The sequence below is a fragment of the Corvus brachyrhynchos genome, unplaced genomic scaffold, assembly GCF_000691975.1.
Source record: "Corvus brachyrhynchos isolate BGI_N302 unplaced genomic scaffold, ASM69197v1 scaffold72, whole genome shotgun sequence".
NCBI classification, from domain to species: domain Eukaryota; kingdom Metazoa; phylum Chordata; class Aves; order Passeriformes; family Corvidae; genus Corvus; species Corvus brachyrhynchos.
The window spans coordinates 405216-422035 of record NW_008236763.1 but is presented as its reverse complement, the minus strand read 5'-3'; the positions used below and the strand labels follow the sequence as shown (position 1 = coordinate 422035).

Sequence of the window (16820 nt, the reverse complement as noted above, 5' to 3'; positions counted from 1 at the left end):
CCCCAGCCACCTCTGCTCTCTGCAGACACCTCCTCGCCCCTTTCCAGCCTTTGCACACACTAAAACCTATTTTACACATTATTTTACAGACCAAACTCTCAGCACACATCTCAGTCCACCTTCTCCCTCTGGAAACAGATCCGTACAGCAAAAGCCACGAAAATAACATCACCTTGGGAGACATATTAGACAAAAACATATTTGACCACAAAACGGGTTTCTACCTTTACTTACGCAGGAACAACTACACCAGAAAGTCCCGCTGCTGCCACCGCCCCTCAGCAACTTGAGACTGAAGGCCAAGAGCAAAAATTACTTGGTTTAGTCCCATTTTCCTCTCCCTGCTCTGGATCACGGTGTGGGGGGTGGCTTGGGGGAGGGACAGGAGCCCTGGCTGTCGAAGCTCGCTGCCCGGCCGTGCCACTGGAGGACAGAAGAGAAAGCAAGTTAAGCAAACAGGAGGGATTATCTGGGGTTATTCCCAACCCTGCATTGTGTCGTCCATCCCCTCTTCCTCAGTATTCCCATCCCATCCCATTTTATCCCACCCCATTTTATCCCACCCCACCCCATCCCATCCCATCCACCCCATCCCACCCCTGCCCGACTCCTGCCCTGCCGTGTTCCCATCTGCTCTACAAGTTCCAACTCATGCAATGCCTGTGTTTAACCACTCAGGAGGAATTACTGAACAATCTACTTTACTGCTTTGTAAATCAATTCCCAATTGTGAGGATTCCTCACCAAAAAAAAAAGGGGAAAATAAGCAGTATCTGTGTGTGCTGTGAAGACAAAGTGCTCTCAGCTCTTCTCTGCTTTATTGCTGTTGTCTTCTCGGTTTAAAAATACTGTCTAAGCTCAGAAGTACTTGAGTCTTTCCAGTCTGGTAATTTTACTCCACAGCAGCTCTGTCCACAGCACTGGAGACATTTCTCAAAGGGAAAATCAGATCAGAGACTCGGTGGATGGAGCAAACATTATTTTTGCCATACTTAGGGTATCCTAAATTATTCGTCATCTGCCTTGGGGGCTATTATCATAATTCAAAGCATTACTCCTGAAGCTTTTGAGCACTTGCCCATCTCACCATCTTGTTTTATTAAATTCCAATGACAAATTATAGACATCTCATAGAGACAACGGGAGGCAGAATTTCCACTGCCTGGATCAATTCCCTCCCCTCCCACATAAGCAGAAACTCTTTGCTGGCTGATATTAATGTTCAAGCATGTATGAATTTCATTTCTCTGGGTGAAAACTCACTTGGGCAACCAGACTTCACGCTTGCCTTGGCAAAGCCATCACAAATGAAGACAAGAGAGCAGCAGCCTGGTGCTCACAGGGAGGCTGAGCAGAGCAAACAGGCCCTTGCAGATGCTCCATGGGTTTGGAATGGTCAAAAATTTGGCCAGTTCGACCAGTTTGACCAGTTTCCTTCCCCAAAGAAGCCAGTCAGTGTAAAGTAACTCCCTGCACAGGTTTGCACTCAACAGCCTCAATTTCATGAGCAGAAATTAATGAATGAAGACGAGAAACTTGTCCTGCCAAACAGCTGCCTTAAGGAAAGGAAACACTTCCTTCTATATTTCTCATGTCAGATATATTGGCCAAAATCCCTGAGGAATTGATAATACAGATACAAACTCCCCATGAGCATTGCCAGTAAAATAACAGATCGCAGAAATTACGATAGAAATGGGCTTTTGGCAGAGCCTTCCCCATGCTCTTTGCCTCCTGCTGGCTGCATGACAATGACAACGTTGCTACTCCAAAAATGTGATGAAAACTCTTCCAAGAATAAGTCCTGGAGATACTTTTCCTTCATTTCATTCGAAAAGGTGGGCCATGCATTGTGTAGTCAACAGTCAGAAACTGGGACCAGTTCAATCAAAGTAAAAAAGGCCCAGAAGTCTGGAAGGGCTTATCTTTAAAGACAAATGCTTATTTTTCATTATGGGCATGACTCGGCTCTCAGCAGAGTTATCAGTTTTTATCTGGAACAATGTTTTAAACAAATAAATGCACCCCTGCTGGATGTCAGAGGCACTTGGCAACATCAAAGACCCGTTTTGCATTGCGCTGATGATGCGACTCTGCGATACCAGGGTTTGTCTTTTGTAGATAACAGGGGAAATTCCAGTTTTCAGAAGTTCCCTTCAAAGCCTGGAAGAAGGAGCAGTAATTTTATATTTCCCCTTGTGGACACATCCCTGAACCTGGCTGATGGGTGTGTGGAGGAATTCAGAAGGAACATGGGTGGGGTGCCTGAAGCACTTGGGGAGGCAGCAGCTGCCAGAGGGACCTCAGGGCTGAACACCAGGAACAACTTGTGCTGAGGGGAAGAAATTATTGTTGGAATAACCCCACAATGGAGCAGCAAGAGGGATTCTCCCTTTCTGCTCAGAAACTCGCCTTCTGAACATCTGTGTGAGGAGGATAGCGCTTAAAAGCCTGTAATTAATGATTCATTTGCACATGTTCTCCATGTTCTCTCTTTAGTGATGATGGTCATTAGTGAAGTGCAGTCATTATGGTTTGTTATTCACTGTTGATAAATATGGAGCAATCAAAGACATGATGTGCATCCGAAGCATTTCCCTTTTCACTGGAGCCTTTTGCATCAGTGAAAGTGAAGAAGGAGTGGCACCAGCTCATGGAGGAAGGGCCTGAGTTGCTGTCAGCACAGAAGTGAGGGGTTGGACCATGTTAGCCCAGCACTGCGGCTGCTGGGACAGGCTGGAGCTGCCCAGGTCCTCATGGTGGACAAAGAACCATTGTTGGACCAGTGGCCCAACAGAGGAGGTCATTGGTCCAACATCATGGACACAATCATCCATCCATCCATCCATCCATCCATCCATCCATCCATCCATCCCTCCATCCCTGCTGTGGCAGGGTAAGAGGGTCAGGGCTGGGCCATCCTCCTGGAGCAGCACGTTTCTGGTGACACTTTTCCTGCCGAATTCACCAGAAACTGTGATTCTGAGCTGTAGTCAAAATACGGTGGGAGCACTTTCTCCTGGCCAAAGCTCTTCCAAGGCACACCAGGCAGGGTGTTGGTTAGCAAAGAAATTCCACGTTCCCACACTTTTCTCCCCCCTGAGTGGTGGGGAGGGGGCTGGGACCCCCCACCACAGTGTGGGGAGATGGCAGTGCCTGGAGCAGCTCCGTGTCCCCGGGCAAACAGCTCCGGTCACCCATCCCTCCATTTAAACATCAAAGGGACAATTCAATCCTCGCCTTGGGCTTGAGGTCAAGCACTCCATCAGGGAAGACTCAGATGGAGCCAGAGGCTGTCACTGAGGGTCAGAGCACACAGACACCATCACGAGGATCAACTGGGAAGCAAACGCTCCATTTGCTGCTGCTGCCCAGCACAAAGGCGCTTGGGGACGAAGATGAAGAAGACAAAGAGGAGGATGAAGGCTCAAGATGTCAGCACAGCCCGAGTTCACCCCAACAAAGGGTGAAGAAGGGATGGAGGGCCAGCAGTTCTCCCCCAGCATCCTCAGTCAGGGCAGAGGCACAGAGAGCCAGCAGCCCACAGAGCCTGGAAAGATGGAGCAGCTGCACAGGGACCCAGAACCGAGGGTACAGGACCAAAAACCCCAAATTTCTTTCCAAAAATGCCCAAACACAACATGGAAAAGATGATGCAATGACTTGTAACCAACAAATACCATTTCCCATTAATTTCTCTCCAGGAGCCTGTGCCTTTTCCGTTCAGTTTTCCTTTTAGGCTGCACTGGGGATTTGCAGACAGCAGTGCTAAAACCTAAAAGGGCAAATAAACACAGGGACCATTTGCTTGCTGGCTCTGTGCACCAGTTTGTGGCAGAAATACCAGAACAGATGATCAGAGGGCTTTTTCTTTCCTTTTAAGCAGAGCTCCTGACCTGTGCATTGAGGGGTGAAATGATTCACTCAGGTTTTTTCCAGAGTCTTGGGGGCTCAGCCACGGTTTTCAAAGTATATTTTAGAAGGTGAGTCATCTTCCATGTCTTCCTTGGTTTCTTCGTGTTTTATCATAACAATAATGCTTTTTTTTTCTCTCTTTCTTCCTAGTGATTTTCAAAAACTTCACAGGAGTTTTTCTTTCAAAACCTCACCTGCATCTGAAAAATTGTGTAGTAAAGCCACAAAAATTGCAACCTGGAGAAAGAACTGCTGCCCCTGGGTCAGCCATGGCAGCTGGTGTCACACTGTGAGGTGCTACAGATGCCAAGAGATCAAAGGATAGATCAATTCCCTTTCTGCTGAAACCCTGTGGCTGCTGGTGCCCAGGTCCCCATGGCAGTGGGACACATGGAGCCTGCCCAGACATGGCTCATGCCCAGGGCCAGGGTTCCAGCAGGGGAAGGAGAATGAAATCCTGGTGCTGCTCAGCACCCAAAGGCAGAGTTAGCACCGTACACAAAGTGCACAAGGGTTTAATTCTGCTCTGACTCACCCCAGTCCTGCACAGCTGGGCTGATTCACAGAGGTGCAAGGGGAGCTCACCGATCATCTCAGTTGAGGGAGGGTAAATTTTCAGGTGTCCATTGTCTGATATATCCATCTCCACTGTGTCTTAAGCTAAAATATCAATTGCCAGGTTTTCCCTTGAGTGCAATTGACCTGGGCTGGGACAGAGGGCACTGAGCACAAACAGACTCCTTGATCATACAACAGGTTGGGTTGGGAGGGAACTAAAAGATCATTCAGTTCCAACACCCTGCCATGGGCAGGGACACCTTCCACTATCCCAGGCTGCTCTAAGCCCCTTCCCACCTGGCCTTGGGCACTGCCAGGGATGGGGCAGCCACAGCTGCTCTGGGCAACCTGTGCCAGAGCCTCACCACCCTTTCTTTGTTGGAGGAAGGAGCAGATTTCAAAGAAACAAAGGGTTTATACACTAATTCACACTACTCTGGAATCTCAGCAAGCCCAGTGCCTGCCTTTCACTGCAGCTCAGCACTGAACTTCAAGGGGAAAATGAGATGCTTTCTGTTAAGTACTTATTCTGTGGCTTTGAGGGAAAATACCTCCTCAGCCCCAGAAACTGCAGGAGGTTTTATTGCCTTTATTATTGTATCACTGGCCACAAATGCTGGAGCTTGTTTCTCATACTTGAAGTGTCAAAGGCATGTGTGCCTTTTCCACATCTCTCTCCTCCAGAAGTTATGACCTGAATCAGGCAAAGCCAAAGAGCTCTATAGAAGCGTGAGAGATCAGAGTGCAAGGAGGAAGAAAATGCCAGAGGTGGTCAAAAAGGTACCCAGGCATTTCAGCCCTGTTTTATGATCTGGGGCTGCATCAAGTCAATCTCCTTCTCTGGAGATGCTTAGAGCAATTACATTTGTTCTATTTATTCTCCCTCAAAGGCTCGGAGATGAGTCAACAGAAAAATCTTTTAGGATGAAAAATTGAAACTTGAAATAGGCAATATCCCTGGACAATTTGTTCTGCAATCAGAGCAGCATTCTCTTTCCTTACTGCTCTCAGTCTCTAATTTTAAAAGGAAAAAAAAAAAGGAAAAGAAAAGAAAAAACCCAAAATGTAACAGTCACATCTGTAAATACAGTTCTTCTCAGTCTTGCTTGCGAGCTCAAGGAGCTATTTCGAGGCAATACAGAAGTGCTTGTTTTCTAGAGTTCATTTCTGGTGAGAAAATTCCCTCAGCTCTGCTCAGAAAATCCCAGGCGAGAGCAGGAGCGCTCTGAAAGCCTGGAGCCAGCCCACTCACGCTGAGCACAGGCACTGAAAGGGAAGGATAACCCCACACACCTCTTTGAAGGATTTCTTCACCTCCACCAGCGGGTGCCAGTGGGCGATGGGCTTGCGGGGGTATGCCAGCATCTCGTTCCAGTGGTCTCTGCCCAGCCCCTCGGCGTTGACCCCCACGCGGCAAACGCCGATGATCTCGTTGTGACCCACCCTGAGGAACGGCAGAGAAGCAGCAGCATCACCATCCATCCCTCAGGCTGCCCAAACCTGCCCAGGCAACTCCTGGCTCCTGCTGCTGGTGAGCCTGGGCTGTGGTGTCTGCCCCAGCACTGCCACCACCACGAGCAATTATGGCAGTTTTTAAATTATTTCAAAGGCAGATCAGTCCAGACACAGGATCTGGAAGGAGTTTGACTAGAGCTCTACAGCAGGATTTTTTTTGATGCATAATTCATACACCCAGGGCCGCTCACACATTATTTGCTTTCTAACATGGGATTCAGGATAAGTAAATAACCAAGGGGAGCATGGCACTTGCTCAAGGAAATGCCATAAAGCAGGGACCAGCTTTACCAAACTCGCTACTTTTCCATAACCATAAATATCAATGTCACTGTAGCAATAAATCACCAGAGACAGGTTGATACCACTGAGCTCTGCCATCGAGGCTGTGGAAAACACTGCGGAAAATTGCATTTGAGAAGGAAAATCTGCACCCAATGGGATGCTCTCCCCTCCAGCTCTCCAGAGCCTCCCACCTACCGATCATAATCCATGACGGAGATAAGGAGGCTGACTTGATCCATGTTCTCGGGGGGAATGTCAAAGATTATTGCTTCATTGTAGGTGGGATTAAGTGTGTTTTTCTTTATGGTGGTTTTCTTCTTTTTCAGCCTTCGCCCGTCACAGAGCAAAGACACTTTGACATATGGATCTAGGGAGGAAGAGATAGGAAAAGACCTTTTGTTGAGGGAGGTATATTTTGTTTCCTTTGCAACGCAGAAACAGCTTTATCAGAGGATGGGCTGTGAGTTCCAATGAGCCAGAGGCACTCCTCAAATGGACTTTGAGAAAAAAGTTTGTTTGTAGAGCAGTAAAAGCCACCATTTCTCATACTGGTGTGGGTGGTGACCTGAGGTTCAGGCACCAGAGAACCAGCACTGCAATATTATTATTGCAGAAAGGATGAGCTGGCTTCACCTGAATTCTCAATTCTCAGATATTTTGTATGGCTCCAACTGAGCAGAAACATTTTCTGCAAAGGTCTCTGTTGTCACTGCCTTTTGTACAATGAAATTCAAATACTCCTAAGTTGGTGTCTGGAAAAGACACTGGTTTTTATGATGAAAACCAGAATTTGTGCACGCTGAATGTCAGCTCTTTGAAACTGTGAATGCAAACAGTCTTCAGGTGGCTGTGATCCTTAGGTTTGACTACTGGCCACTGGACAGGGGAATGCACATTCCAGTGGGATTTATCCAGGTGGCCCATGATCCTTTCCTGATCTCGGGGTGAGACAGTTGATTCTGGCTATAAAGGGTTGCAACAGATCTAAGTGTCCAACCCAAGAGATGGATCAGAGCTCTGGCCCTCCAAACCCTCCAGTGGGATGGGAAACAACAGACAGATAATTCTACTTTAAACATTTTGTTTGCACTTAAAATGCAGACAAAGCTTTTTCAGGTGTTCCTGGGATGGTTCACCCACCATCCACTGAGGATACTGTGAGGGAAGAGGAGGAAATGTGGATGCAATGGGGTCCCCCTCAGCCACCAAACACCCACCTGAGTAACCAGTGATGTCCATAGCTTTGAGATTCCTGCATTTAATGACTGTTAAGGTGAGGCGACCTGCAGTTGGCAAATAACAAAGGGAAAACATGATCTCGCCCAGGTCCACGCTTTCCTTCAATAAAACAGAGAACACATTTTATTGGAAACGTGCAGAACCAGCCAGGTGCCTCCTCCTCCTCCACCACAGCACTTCCTCTGCTCTGCCATTTGGAGTGAAGGACACTTCATGGTGGTGATTCCAGTGCACCCCAATACTGTCTGGCTAAGAAATGAATGCAGAGAACAGGAAAAATGTGTTACAGCTTCACATCTAAGTTAAGGACAAACTCCCTCTGCCTCAGCAGATTTTGTGCTTCCCATTGCAGCCTCCCAGCAATGCACAGCTAATGCACAGCTGATGCACTCCTGCTCCCCTGCTCACACAGAGGAGATGGGATATCTCACACCAAATCAATGCAGTAAGGAAATCAAACTAGTATCAAGTTTTGTTTGAATGTACAGTACATGTCTCTAGTGCCTGGTTCCTCCAGGAATGTGACAAACACAGTGAGGTGACAGAAAGATGAGCTCCTGACCCTCAGTGGTGCCGTATTCTCCGGTTGTGCACTGCAACAAACTCCTCGGAAACTTCCTACTACAGCCAGTGCCATCAGTGCACAACACCACAGACTGGTTTGGGTTGGAAAAGACCTCAAATATAATCAAGTTCCAACCCCCTGCCATGGGCAGGGATGAATTCAGTGATAGAGGTTTATGACTGTGACGGTGCCCAACATTTCTGCATAAAATGAAAACATCTTTGAGTAACACACTGGTTTTCTCTGAAGCTGAGCGTGAGTTTTTGGGCAGTTACCATCTGAGGTGTCAAAGCTTTAAACCAGAAGACAACCATGAAGGGCCCACTGAGCTTTTAGTTTGTGACATGTTTACGTTTGGACCACCAAGCCCTCTGAGACGCCTTCAAGGAGCTGGCACAGTGTGAGGCTGTGTGTGTGTGAGTATAAATGGGGAATTAACCAGCACATGGCACTCAGAAATGTTTGGTACTTTTGGATTACACAGAAGCCAATGCAATTTAATCTTTTAGTGCCCCATCAAATAACTTTTATCCATGGCTCTTAGCACTTCTTGTACCTGCAGCTTCATCGACTACACCTCCTAAAAGCCCTTTCCATCATTGCCTTGCCATTGGGAATTCAGGGAAAAATAAACAAACCAAATGTCTTATTTAAACTAGAAAGCATCATTATCTGAAGTCAGCAGAAAAGATTTCCAAACACCTTCTAAAAATGGATTTTAAAAAAAATATCTTATTTTCTACATACAGATCCCACATCTGTAGAGCAAACAACCCATTTATTTTTGGAAACAGTGTGTTTGATTCCTTTCAATGTGATATAATGATCTGCTGAAAAGAAATTGTAGCTGTTAGGAGTAGAGTGATGGAACTAGAAAGACAAGTAAATGCACTTAAAGCTTTGCTAAGTGTTAGGGGAATAGATCTTGTTGATGGATGAGGTTTTTGCCAAATTATTTCCTGCTCATTCTCAGGTAAGGCAAAGATTAAATCTTTATTCCACTTAGACGTGCAGAATACTAATGAATATTATATAAAATCTTGATTGGGTCCATTCTTTCATGCATTCTTTGTTCTTAGTTAGTTTGGGAGGAACGAGGTCAGGAGCCCTTGGACAAGATGTCAGAAGAGAGCAGCCCCGTGTGAGATGGTGACAGCACCCTCTGGACACCATCTCATCTTCTACTCCTCTCCTTGCACTGAGAGGACCCGTTCAGGGTATAAAATGAACATAAATTGTTCTTTGACCTCACTGTATCAGGTCAAGAGATTTTTCTTTGCAACCATAAATACAGGAGAGCAAAGCGTGTCCTGTGGGTGCATTATTTTCTTGCAGATTATAGACATTGGGACATTTCCAAAATTCCTATCAGTACCTTTTAGGAAATAATGGAAGCTCTGAATCAATAAACTTGAAACCAAAAATGTTTCCCTGATTCACAAGCTGTACAGTCATTAATTAAGTAGCTGAGTGCTGGCTATTTGACCAGATCAGTGCTTGAGTGTGTCCCTACCCTCTTACCCACACCATTGATCTCATGCATTATAAGGCACCCAGAGCTTTCTCGGGGTTTTATGCAAACTGTATTTACCCTTCCCAATTTTGATTAAACAGAAATGTCCTTGGGTGTGCTACAGCTGGCTGAGATGTTCCAGGAGCAACACATTCCTTAAGAATGGCACAGAGAGGACGAGGGGATGGAAACAAACGTGGTGCTGGATGTGTGGCAGCTCTGCCAGGCTGCTGCACAGCACATCTTGGGCATGGGGTTGGCTCTGCTCCCCTCACACCTTCTCTGGAGGCTTTTCCCTCAATAACCCTTCTGCTGGCACATCTCCACCTGCTTTTGTGGGGTTTTCCCCCATTAAATGAGATTATTTAGCCAGGAAAACATCCTCTATTGCTTGCAGAACCAACAGGCAGATTCCTCCTGGAGGCATCAGCACACCTGGTGCACTTTGCTCCCCTTCCAGCAGCCCCTCTCTGGGTGAATTCATGTGCCTGGTGCCTGCTTGCCTCACTGCCAGCATTTCTGCTTTCATTACCATCCATCAATCATAACATCTGTGGCTGTTTGCAGGTTGGAAGCCAAGAGCTGTGAGCACCCTGCTAACTAAAACTATTGCTTTCCTCATGGTTGATCCTGTGCCTCCTTCCCACAGCACTTCCAAGCAAGGTGCTCAAAAGGCAGCACAGAGCAGCTCCCAGCACACTCCAGCGCTGCCCCAGGGTGCCTGGCAGGCACCAGATCCATCCCTGTGTCCTCAGGCTGGCAGGGCCAAAGCTCTCCGTGCCCTCCTAGGACAGCTCCAGCCCCACAGCCATCTCCTAGGGTGACATGCTGCGTGCCCACTGTGTCCCCTGAGTGCCCTGGGACTGCGTCCCCTTGGGCACAGCAGCACAGGACACGGGGCTGTGCACACCTGCTGGACTTCACAGAGCTTTCTGAAAGTTCTGAACACCCTGCAGCAGAGCAAGCACTGATGGAAGTCACCAAGGGGTATAGCTGGTGGGGAACATGGTGCTGAGAGAAAAGCTGAGAGTTACAAAGCAAATGTCTTCTGGCACTGCTGGCCACAATATATATTTATGTTTGACAGTTCCCTCCTCAGCACAGAAAGCAGGAGAGCAAAGGTATGAGATGAGCTACGAGGGAAGCTGCAGGACAGATTTTTGCAAGTTGTGGCATTCTGCCAGTCACTGGGAAAGATGTGACAGGGCCCACGCTTCCAGCCACAGGGGTGGGGATGTCTCATCTTTCAGTTTCAGAAATAACAATGTGAAATGACAATGGTGATGGCTGATTTGGTGTCCAGCTGCAGAGCAGTTCAGTTGTTCATTCGCCCTGAGGACCAGCCAGATCCTCCTGGGAGGGCAGAGGAGGAGCAGACAGCTATTATGGAGAGGTTAATGTCATTGCTCTGCACTCAGCGATCAATGTGAGCACTTGGCTTCTCCTGCCAGCCCTGTGGAACATGGAAGGGGCTGGGACTTTTCCTCTCTGAGGCTTGGCTTTCCTTCCAGGGGGAATTCAAAAGAACTACTAAAAGACCCAAATCCAACTCTGGAAGGGTTGCCAGCAGCACGTCCAACACCTCTCAGCACCAACGGACTGGTACTGGCCCCGCAGAGCTCTTTCTTACTGGGATCATGTGCACGTGGCAGAGAACTGTGCCATGGCTGCAGGTCCCTGAGGCTAACAGGAGGCAAGGGAGTCAGGAAGGATTTACCCCTGGGGAGAATCCCCACACCACCCAGCAGATACTCACCGTCGTGGCGTACTGAATGTCCCTCCAGATGGAAGTCTCCCGGGAGAGGTCTGAGTCCTCGAACAGGTTCTCCAAGATAACCTCTCCTATCATGTCGTGCCTGGAGAACCTGTCAAAGTCAAAGACGCTCAGGTGGAGCTTCCTGCTCGCCAGCTCCTCGTGGGGCACGGGGAAGTGGAAGGACTCGTCGAAGGTGGGGTTCAGGGTCTTCCTGTGGACTCGCGTCTGAAACTTGCGCTTGCGGTCGGGCAGGAGGTAGATCTTCACGTAGGGATCCGAGCTGCCGCAGAAGTCTTTGGCTGGCAAGTCAAAAGCCCTGAGAATTCGGACAGTCAGCGTCTCGTTCTCGTAGTCGTACTTGAGAGTGAAGTTGATTTTCCCACAGGTTTTCTCTGCCTCCTTCTTGGGGTCCTCGGTGTCCACAGTCTTTTGTTTGTAGAGCTCGGGCTTGATGCGGCCGATGCTGGTCGGCTGCTCGGCCACGGCCGGCGGCTCCAGGCCGTAGTCCATGCTGGACACGTGCATCTGCCGGGGGAGGTGCCTCTTGAAGGAGATGTGCCTGCAGGAGGAAGACACAAACAGCTCTGTGGGTTTCCAAGCACATTGCTCTCCTTTTTCTCCCCTGGACTCAGAAAGCAAGAGAGCACAGAACGAGTTCAATAGGTGCTCCTGACCTCTGCACAGAAACCATGTATGTTATGGATGTGAACAGAGGGGAACACCTCCAAAAAACTTCAAGGAATCAATCCAGCAAATTTCTTAAATTCCAGAGTATTTGCCACAAGCTGCACTTTCTCACCTGTGGCACGAGTCACAGCCCACAGCTGAACAGATGGGCCCCAACAACTCCTTACCCAAATCACAGACAGCACCACAGACTTTCCCCACCCTCAGTCCTTACACTTCCAAGATACTGGCACTAAGTGCTCTCAGGCAAAAAAATCCCTTTTTTTTTTAATCTTTTTCTTTTGGTGAGACAACCACGACCAGTTCAGAAGGTGAGGCTTTACTCGTAGAACCACAGCATGGTTTGGGTTCAGAGGGTTTTAAAGCTCATCTCACTGCATCCCCTGCCACAGGCAGGGACACCTTCCCCTAGGTCAGCTTGCTTCCAGCCCTGTCCAGCCTGGCTTTGCTGGGTATTGCTGCTTCCAGACTTTTCCAAGAGACTCATCAGAAACTGATAGATAATTGTTGACAGGGAGGGAGGCACAGCCTCGTCGGGAAGCGTCTCTTGCCTTGAGCTCTCCTCCAGCACAAGCTGTGTGTAAGCAGAGCTTTATCTGAACAAAGCATAAAAGCTTTCTGTGGACTCAGGGCATTATTCCAGATTATCTGGTGTTTACAAGAGCACTTTATAGAGTTATTTAACCAAACTAAGAACTCTACAGCCAGAATATTAGCTTTCAGTGATACATGGTGCTTGGAGACTTTGGCAGGTTCCTCAGAGGTATTTTGGATGGGGTTAGGCTGGGCTGTGAATCAGAGGAACCTGCCAAGGAGAAAGTGGGTTTGAAACCTGCCCACGTACAGCCAAGTCACACTTTGTTTGTCCTAATTCAGACAGGCTGAGGGTTTTTTCCTCCTCTGTTGGAAAGGTGTAATAAAAGCAGAAGGAGCGTGTGCATGCAGAGAGGGAATCAGCTGTCCAAAAGCAGCAAGGATAAATAAAAGAGTGTGGCTCACAAATGCAGGTGGCACCGTGCTGGTTTAACTCAGCTCCTTCAAACAGGGGGCTGCCATCGGTGCCTCACTAATCCTGCAAAAGTGCAGCCAATTTTCTGAGCAGTGCCTGATTTCCCTGTCACACTCCTGTGCACATCCCAGACACGGCCAGTGAGGCAAACAGAAGTTCTGGGGCACAGCCAGGACCCTGTGATCCCTCTTCCCTGTCCCCGTTTCACCGCCTTCTGTGTCAAGGAGAGATGCTGCATTTCACAGGATCACAGAATGGTTTGTGTTGGAAAGGAACCTTAAAGCTCACCTCATTCCACCCCCTGCCATGGGCAGGGACACCTTCCACTATCCCAGGTTGCTCCAGCCTGGCCTTGGACACTTCCTGGGATGGGGCAGCCACAGCTTCTCTGGGCACCCTGTGCCAGGGCCTCACTCCACTCCGAGTAAAGAACCCCTTTCTAACATCTAATCTAAATTTCTCCTCTGTATCCATGCTGAGAAGGTGTCCCAAGGTTCACACAGCCTTTCCCTGACTTCCTGAGGAGGATGCTGATGTCTCTGTCCCCATCTGAGCACAAGCACCGAGCGCAGCTGGTTCTGGGCTTGTGCAGTGAGCGATCCATCAATTGTGCTGATCTAATTGTTTCTGCCAGGAGCCACAACAGCAAGAGAGAGCCAAAAGGTCTAATTCTGTCTGACAGGGTACATCATTGATACTTCAGCCTGCCTCTCATGTTAGAACAAAATTAAAGTGGCCAAAGCATGCGAGTGACTTGACACAATGAGGTCAAGTCGCAGTAGTAGGACCTGAATCCCGAATTTTCTAAAAGGGCCATGGTAAACCAGTCTTAACACATTCATTGGTTGATGGCCAAGCTTTGGACAGTAATCTGGTGTGTAGGTGCTCTCCTTAGTCTCCCCTATGGTATCTGAGCCTCAGACTCCATCCAACAATCTTCCCACATCTCCAGCTGCTCACAGAGCTTTGCCCCTGCTGAGCACCCCATTCCTGCCATTCCTGAGCATCCCCACCCAGCAGAATCATGGAATCATGGAGTATCCTGAGCTGAAGGGGACCCACAAGGACCATCCAGTCCAGCTCCTGGCCCTGCACAGACACCACAACAATCCCACCCTGGGCATCCCTGGCAGGGCTGTCCAAATGCTCGTGTCGCTCGGGCATCCTCGGGGCCGTGCCCATTCCCTGGGGAGCCTGGGCAGTGCCCAGCACCCTCTGGGGGAAGAACCTTTCCCAGTATCCAACCTAAACCTTCCCTTTGGCCCAGCTCCAGCTGCTCCTTCAGGTTCTGTCACTGTCACAGAGAGCAGAGCTCGGAGCTGCCCCTTGGGAGGAGCTGCAGCCCCCAATGAGCTCCAACCTCAGGCTCCTCCAGGCTGAGCATCCCATCCCAGCCCTCACCTGGTGGAAGACGCCGGCTCCGTGGTTTGCCTCTGGATCCGCGTGCGCCGCATGATGTGATCCTTCATGGACATCTGGACCTCTGCAGGGATGTCTGGGGAGGTGTGGCTGATCTTCACAGCTGCCTCCAGAAAGCTGATGGCCCCCGTGTCCTTGAGCTTGTCTGCCATGCTGTCCTTGTCTCCTGCCTCGCTCCGCAGCACGGCCAGGTGGGAGGAAAGGGCCTTGTTCCTCCAGGGAACCCAGCACAGCTTCCAAAAGAGAAACACAAACACTGCCACCAGGGCCAGGCCACACACAATAACTATCACTGCAAGGAGGCTGACGGAGAGCTCTGAGGGAGAGAAGGACAGCGACAGGGAGGGATGGGAAAGAAGAAAAGAAAAGACAGATGGTGAGAAAATCATAAGCGAAAGGGAGAAATGGTCCAAACTGACTTAAATCACAACTAATGGAGAATTCTTAGCAGGTTCTTCAAGCCAGAGCCAAGCCCAAATGAGCAGCCCCTGACAGGCTCGGGACACATCTGGGGAGAAATGGGTATCTCCATATGGGCAGAGCTGTGATGCTTTACACCCTGGTGCTTAAACTGGCTATAAAATACCATCCTTGGTTTGTTCTGCGGCATCAGCAAACTGCTGAGTCTGAAATCAAGAAGATCTGTACAATTCCATGACAGAAACAAGCTCGGGTGCTGTACCACAGAAAGTGCCTTTCTGCTTCATGTCACAGCTGCTCAGGCACAGTAATGAAAAAATCCATCTACCAGGATCCTGGAAGTGGATTGTTGTTGTACTATCAGCGCCCACATCTTGTCCAGATGTGCCCATAGGGAATAAAAAGTAAATAGCAGCACCAAGGAAAAAATAATCACAAGCTGCTGATGCAGAGAAACCAAACATAGCAGGAGTTTGTACAGAAAGTACTACACAGTCTTCCTCAGTCTGAACAGCACTTGAGCTGCGTGTGTGCTCTGATGCTCTGAGACACTTTTACCTCATGTGTTGTGTATTTCAGTCTTTTTTTCTGGAGAGGAAAGAGCTTCCGTACGTGTGGCTGATGAATCAGGAAAATGGAAGAGATATATATACATGTCTGTGTGTATAAATATACATATATATATATATATATACATACTTCATCTAGGCTGTGAAATGATTCACAGCACTGCACAAAGAGAAAACATTGGCTATTTTTGCTTCCTTTCCTACAGTGTATTAATTCCCAGATTGCCATCCAGACCAAAACTCCGAGAGCTCAGGATCCCAAGGAATACCAGTCCCTGATTGTGGAGCCAGGTTTTGTTCTGGAGGTAAGTCTGCAGTGTCAGGACTATGGACAATTCCATCACAGGTTGCTTTGAGCTCATGGACAATTCCTTGATTGCTTTGTTATTTGTAGTACCCAGTAAAGCCACACTCCTTAAATTACCCAAGTGCAGGACAGGACAGACAAGCAAAAAACCACCAAACACCCCAAAAGTTCATATGGAACAAGCATAACCTCTTACCCACCCTATCTATGTCTATTCTTGGACCATAAATGTTCTGTGTGACCACACTGAATTCCCTGCCTGAGCCCTAAGGAACAGGGTGGGTGCCCAGTGCATTTCTGAGCTGGGAACTCCCCTCTGTGCTCCATCCCAGCTGCTCTGAAAGTGATTCCTGATGTGCTTTACCTTAAACAGGAGCCATAAAACACCTTCTGTTCCCTATAGTTTTATAAAGCTGTAATAAGACATTTAATTATAGAATCACAAGATGGTTTGGGTTGGATGGAACCTTGAAAATCATCTCATCCCACCTCCTGCCATGGGCAGGGACAGCTTCCACTATCCCAGGTTGGTCAGACCCCCATCTAACCTTGCCTTGATGTTAAGGCTGAGAAAAATCTGTGAAGTATGAGGAAAGACTAAGTTTTTATCTTGAATAAAGAGCTGAATTTCAAAATTACTGAAAAAAACCTCCACAACCACAACAAAACAACAAACCCCCCACCCACCATTGGTGAACCATGACAGCAAAGTGTTCAGGAGCACATTTGTACCATCAACTTTCTCTTGGGTCTCTCTGGGAATGCAGCAGCCAGTGCAAATTTGGGATTCTCACACCAGCTCCTGTAAGTGAAATCTCCAGGCAACATCAGACACAAAATGTGACATCCACACCCGAAGAAGCCTGGGAAGCCATCTGCTGTTCCTCACATCCTGGAGGAAAGGCACTGCTTTCCCACAAAATCACTGAGCCCAGCAAATCCAGCAGGAGCTCCAGGTAAAGCTCCCTGGCTGCCCACGGGTTTTTTGACTCGAAGGGAAGGGCTGGAAGGTGCAGATGGGAAGGATAAACATCACCCGGAGGTTTTTGCAACTTCTCTTTCC

General features: G+C 48.3%; 1 protein-coding gene across 1 annotated transcript in view; it reads right to left on the bottom strand.

Moving 5' to 3' along the window:
* Nucleotide 1: 1 nt before the first annotated feature.
* Nucleotides 2-16820, bottom strand: part of SYT6 (synaptotagmin 6) — a 33579-nt gene continuing 16760 nt past the window's right edge. The window contains exons 2-7 of the mRNA XM_008644687.2: nucleotides 14444-14777; nucleotides 11347-11905; nucleotides 7491-7611; nucleotides 6469-6640; nucleotides 5767-5917; nucleotides 2-423 (exon numbers count right to left, since the gene is read on the bottom strand). Coding sequence (XP_008642909.1) covers nucleotides 352-423; nucleotides 5767-5917; nucleotides 6469-6640; nucleotides 7491-7611; nucleotides 11347-11905; nucleotides 14444-14777 — 1409 coding nt within the window. The 3' untranslated portion in view covers nucleotides 2-351. The remainder of the gene's footprint in view (nucleotides 424-5766; nucleotides 5918-6468; nucleotides 6641-7490; nucleotides 7612-11346; nucleotides 11906-14443; nucleotides 14778-16820) is intronic.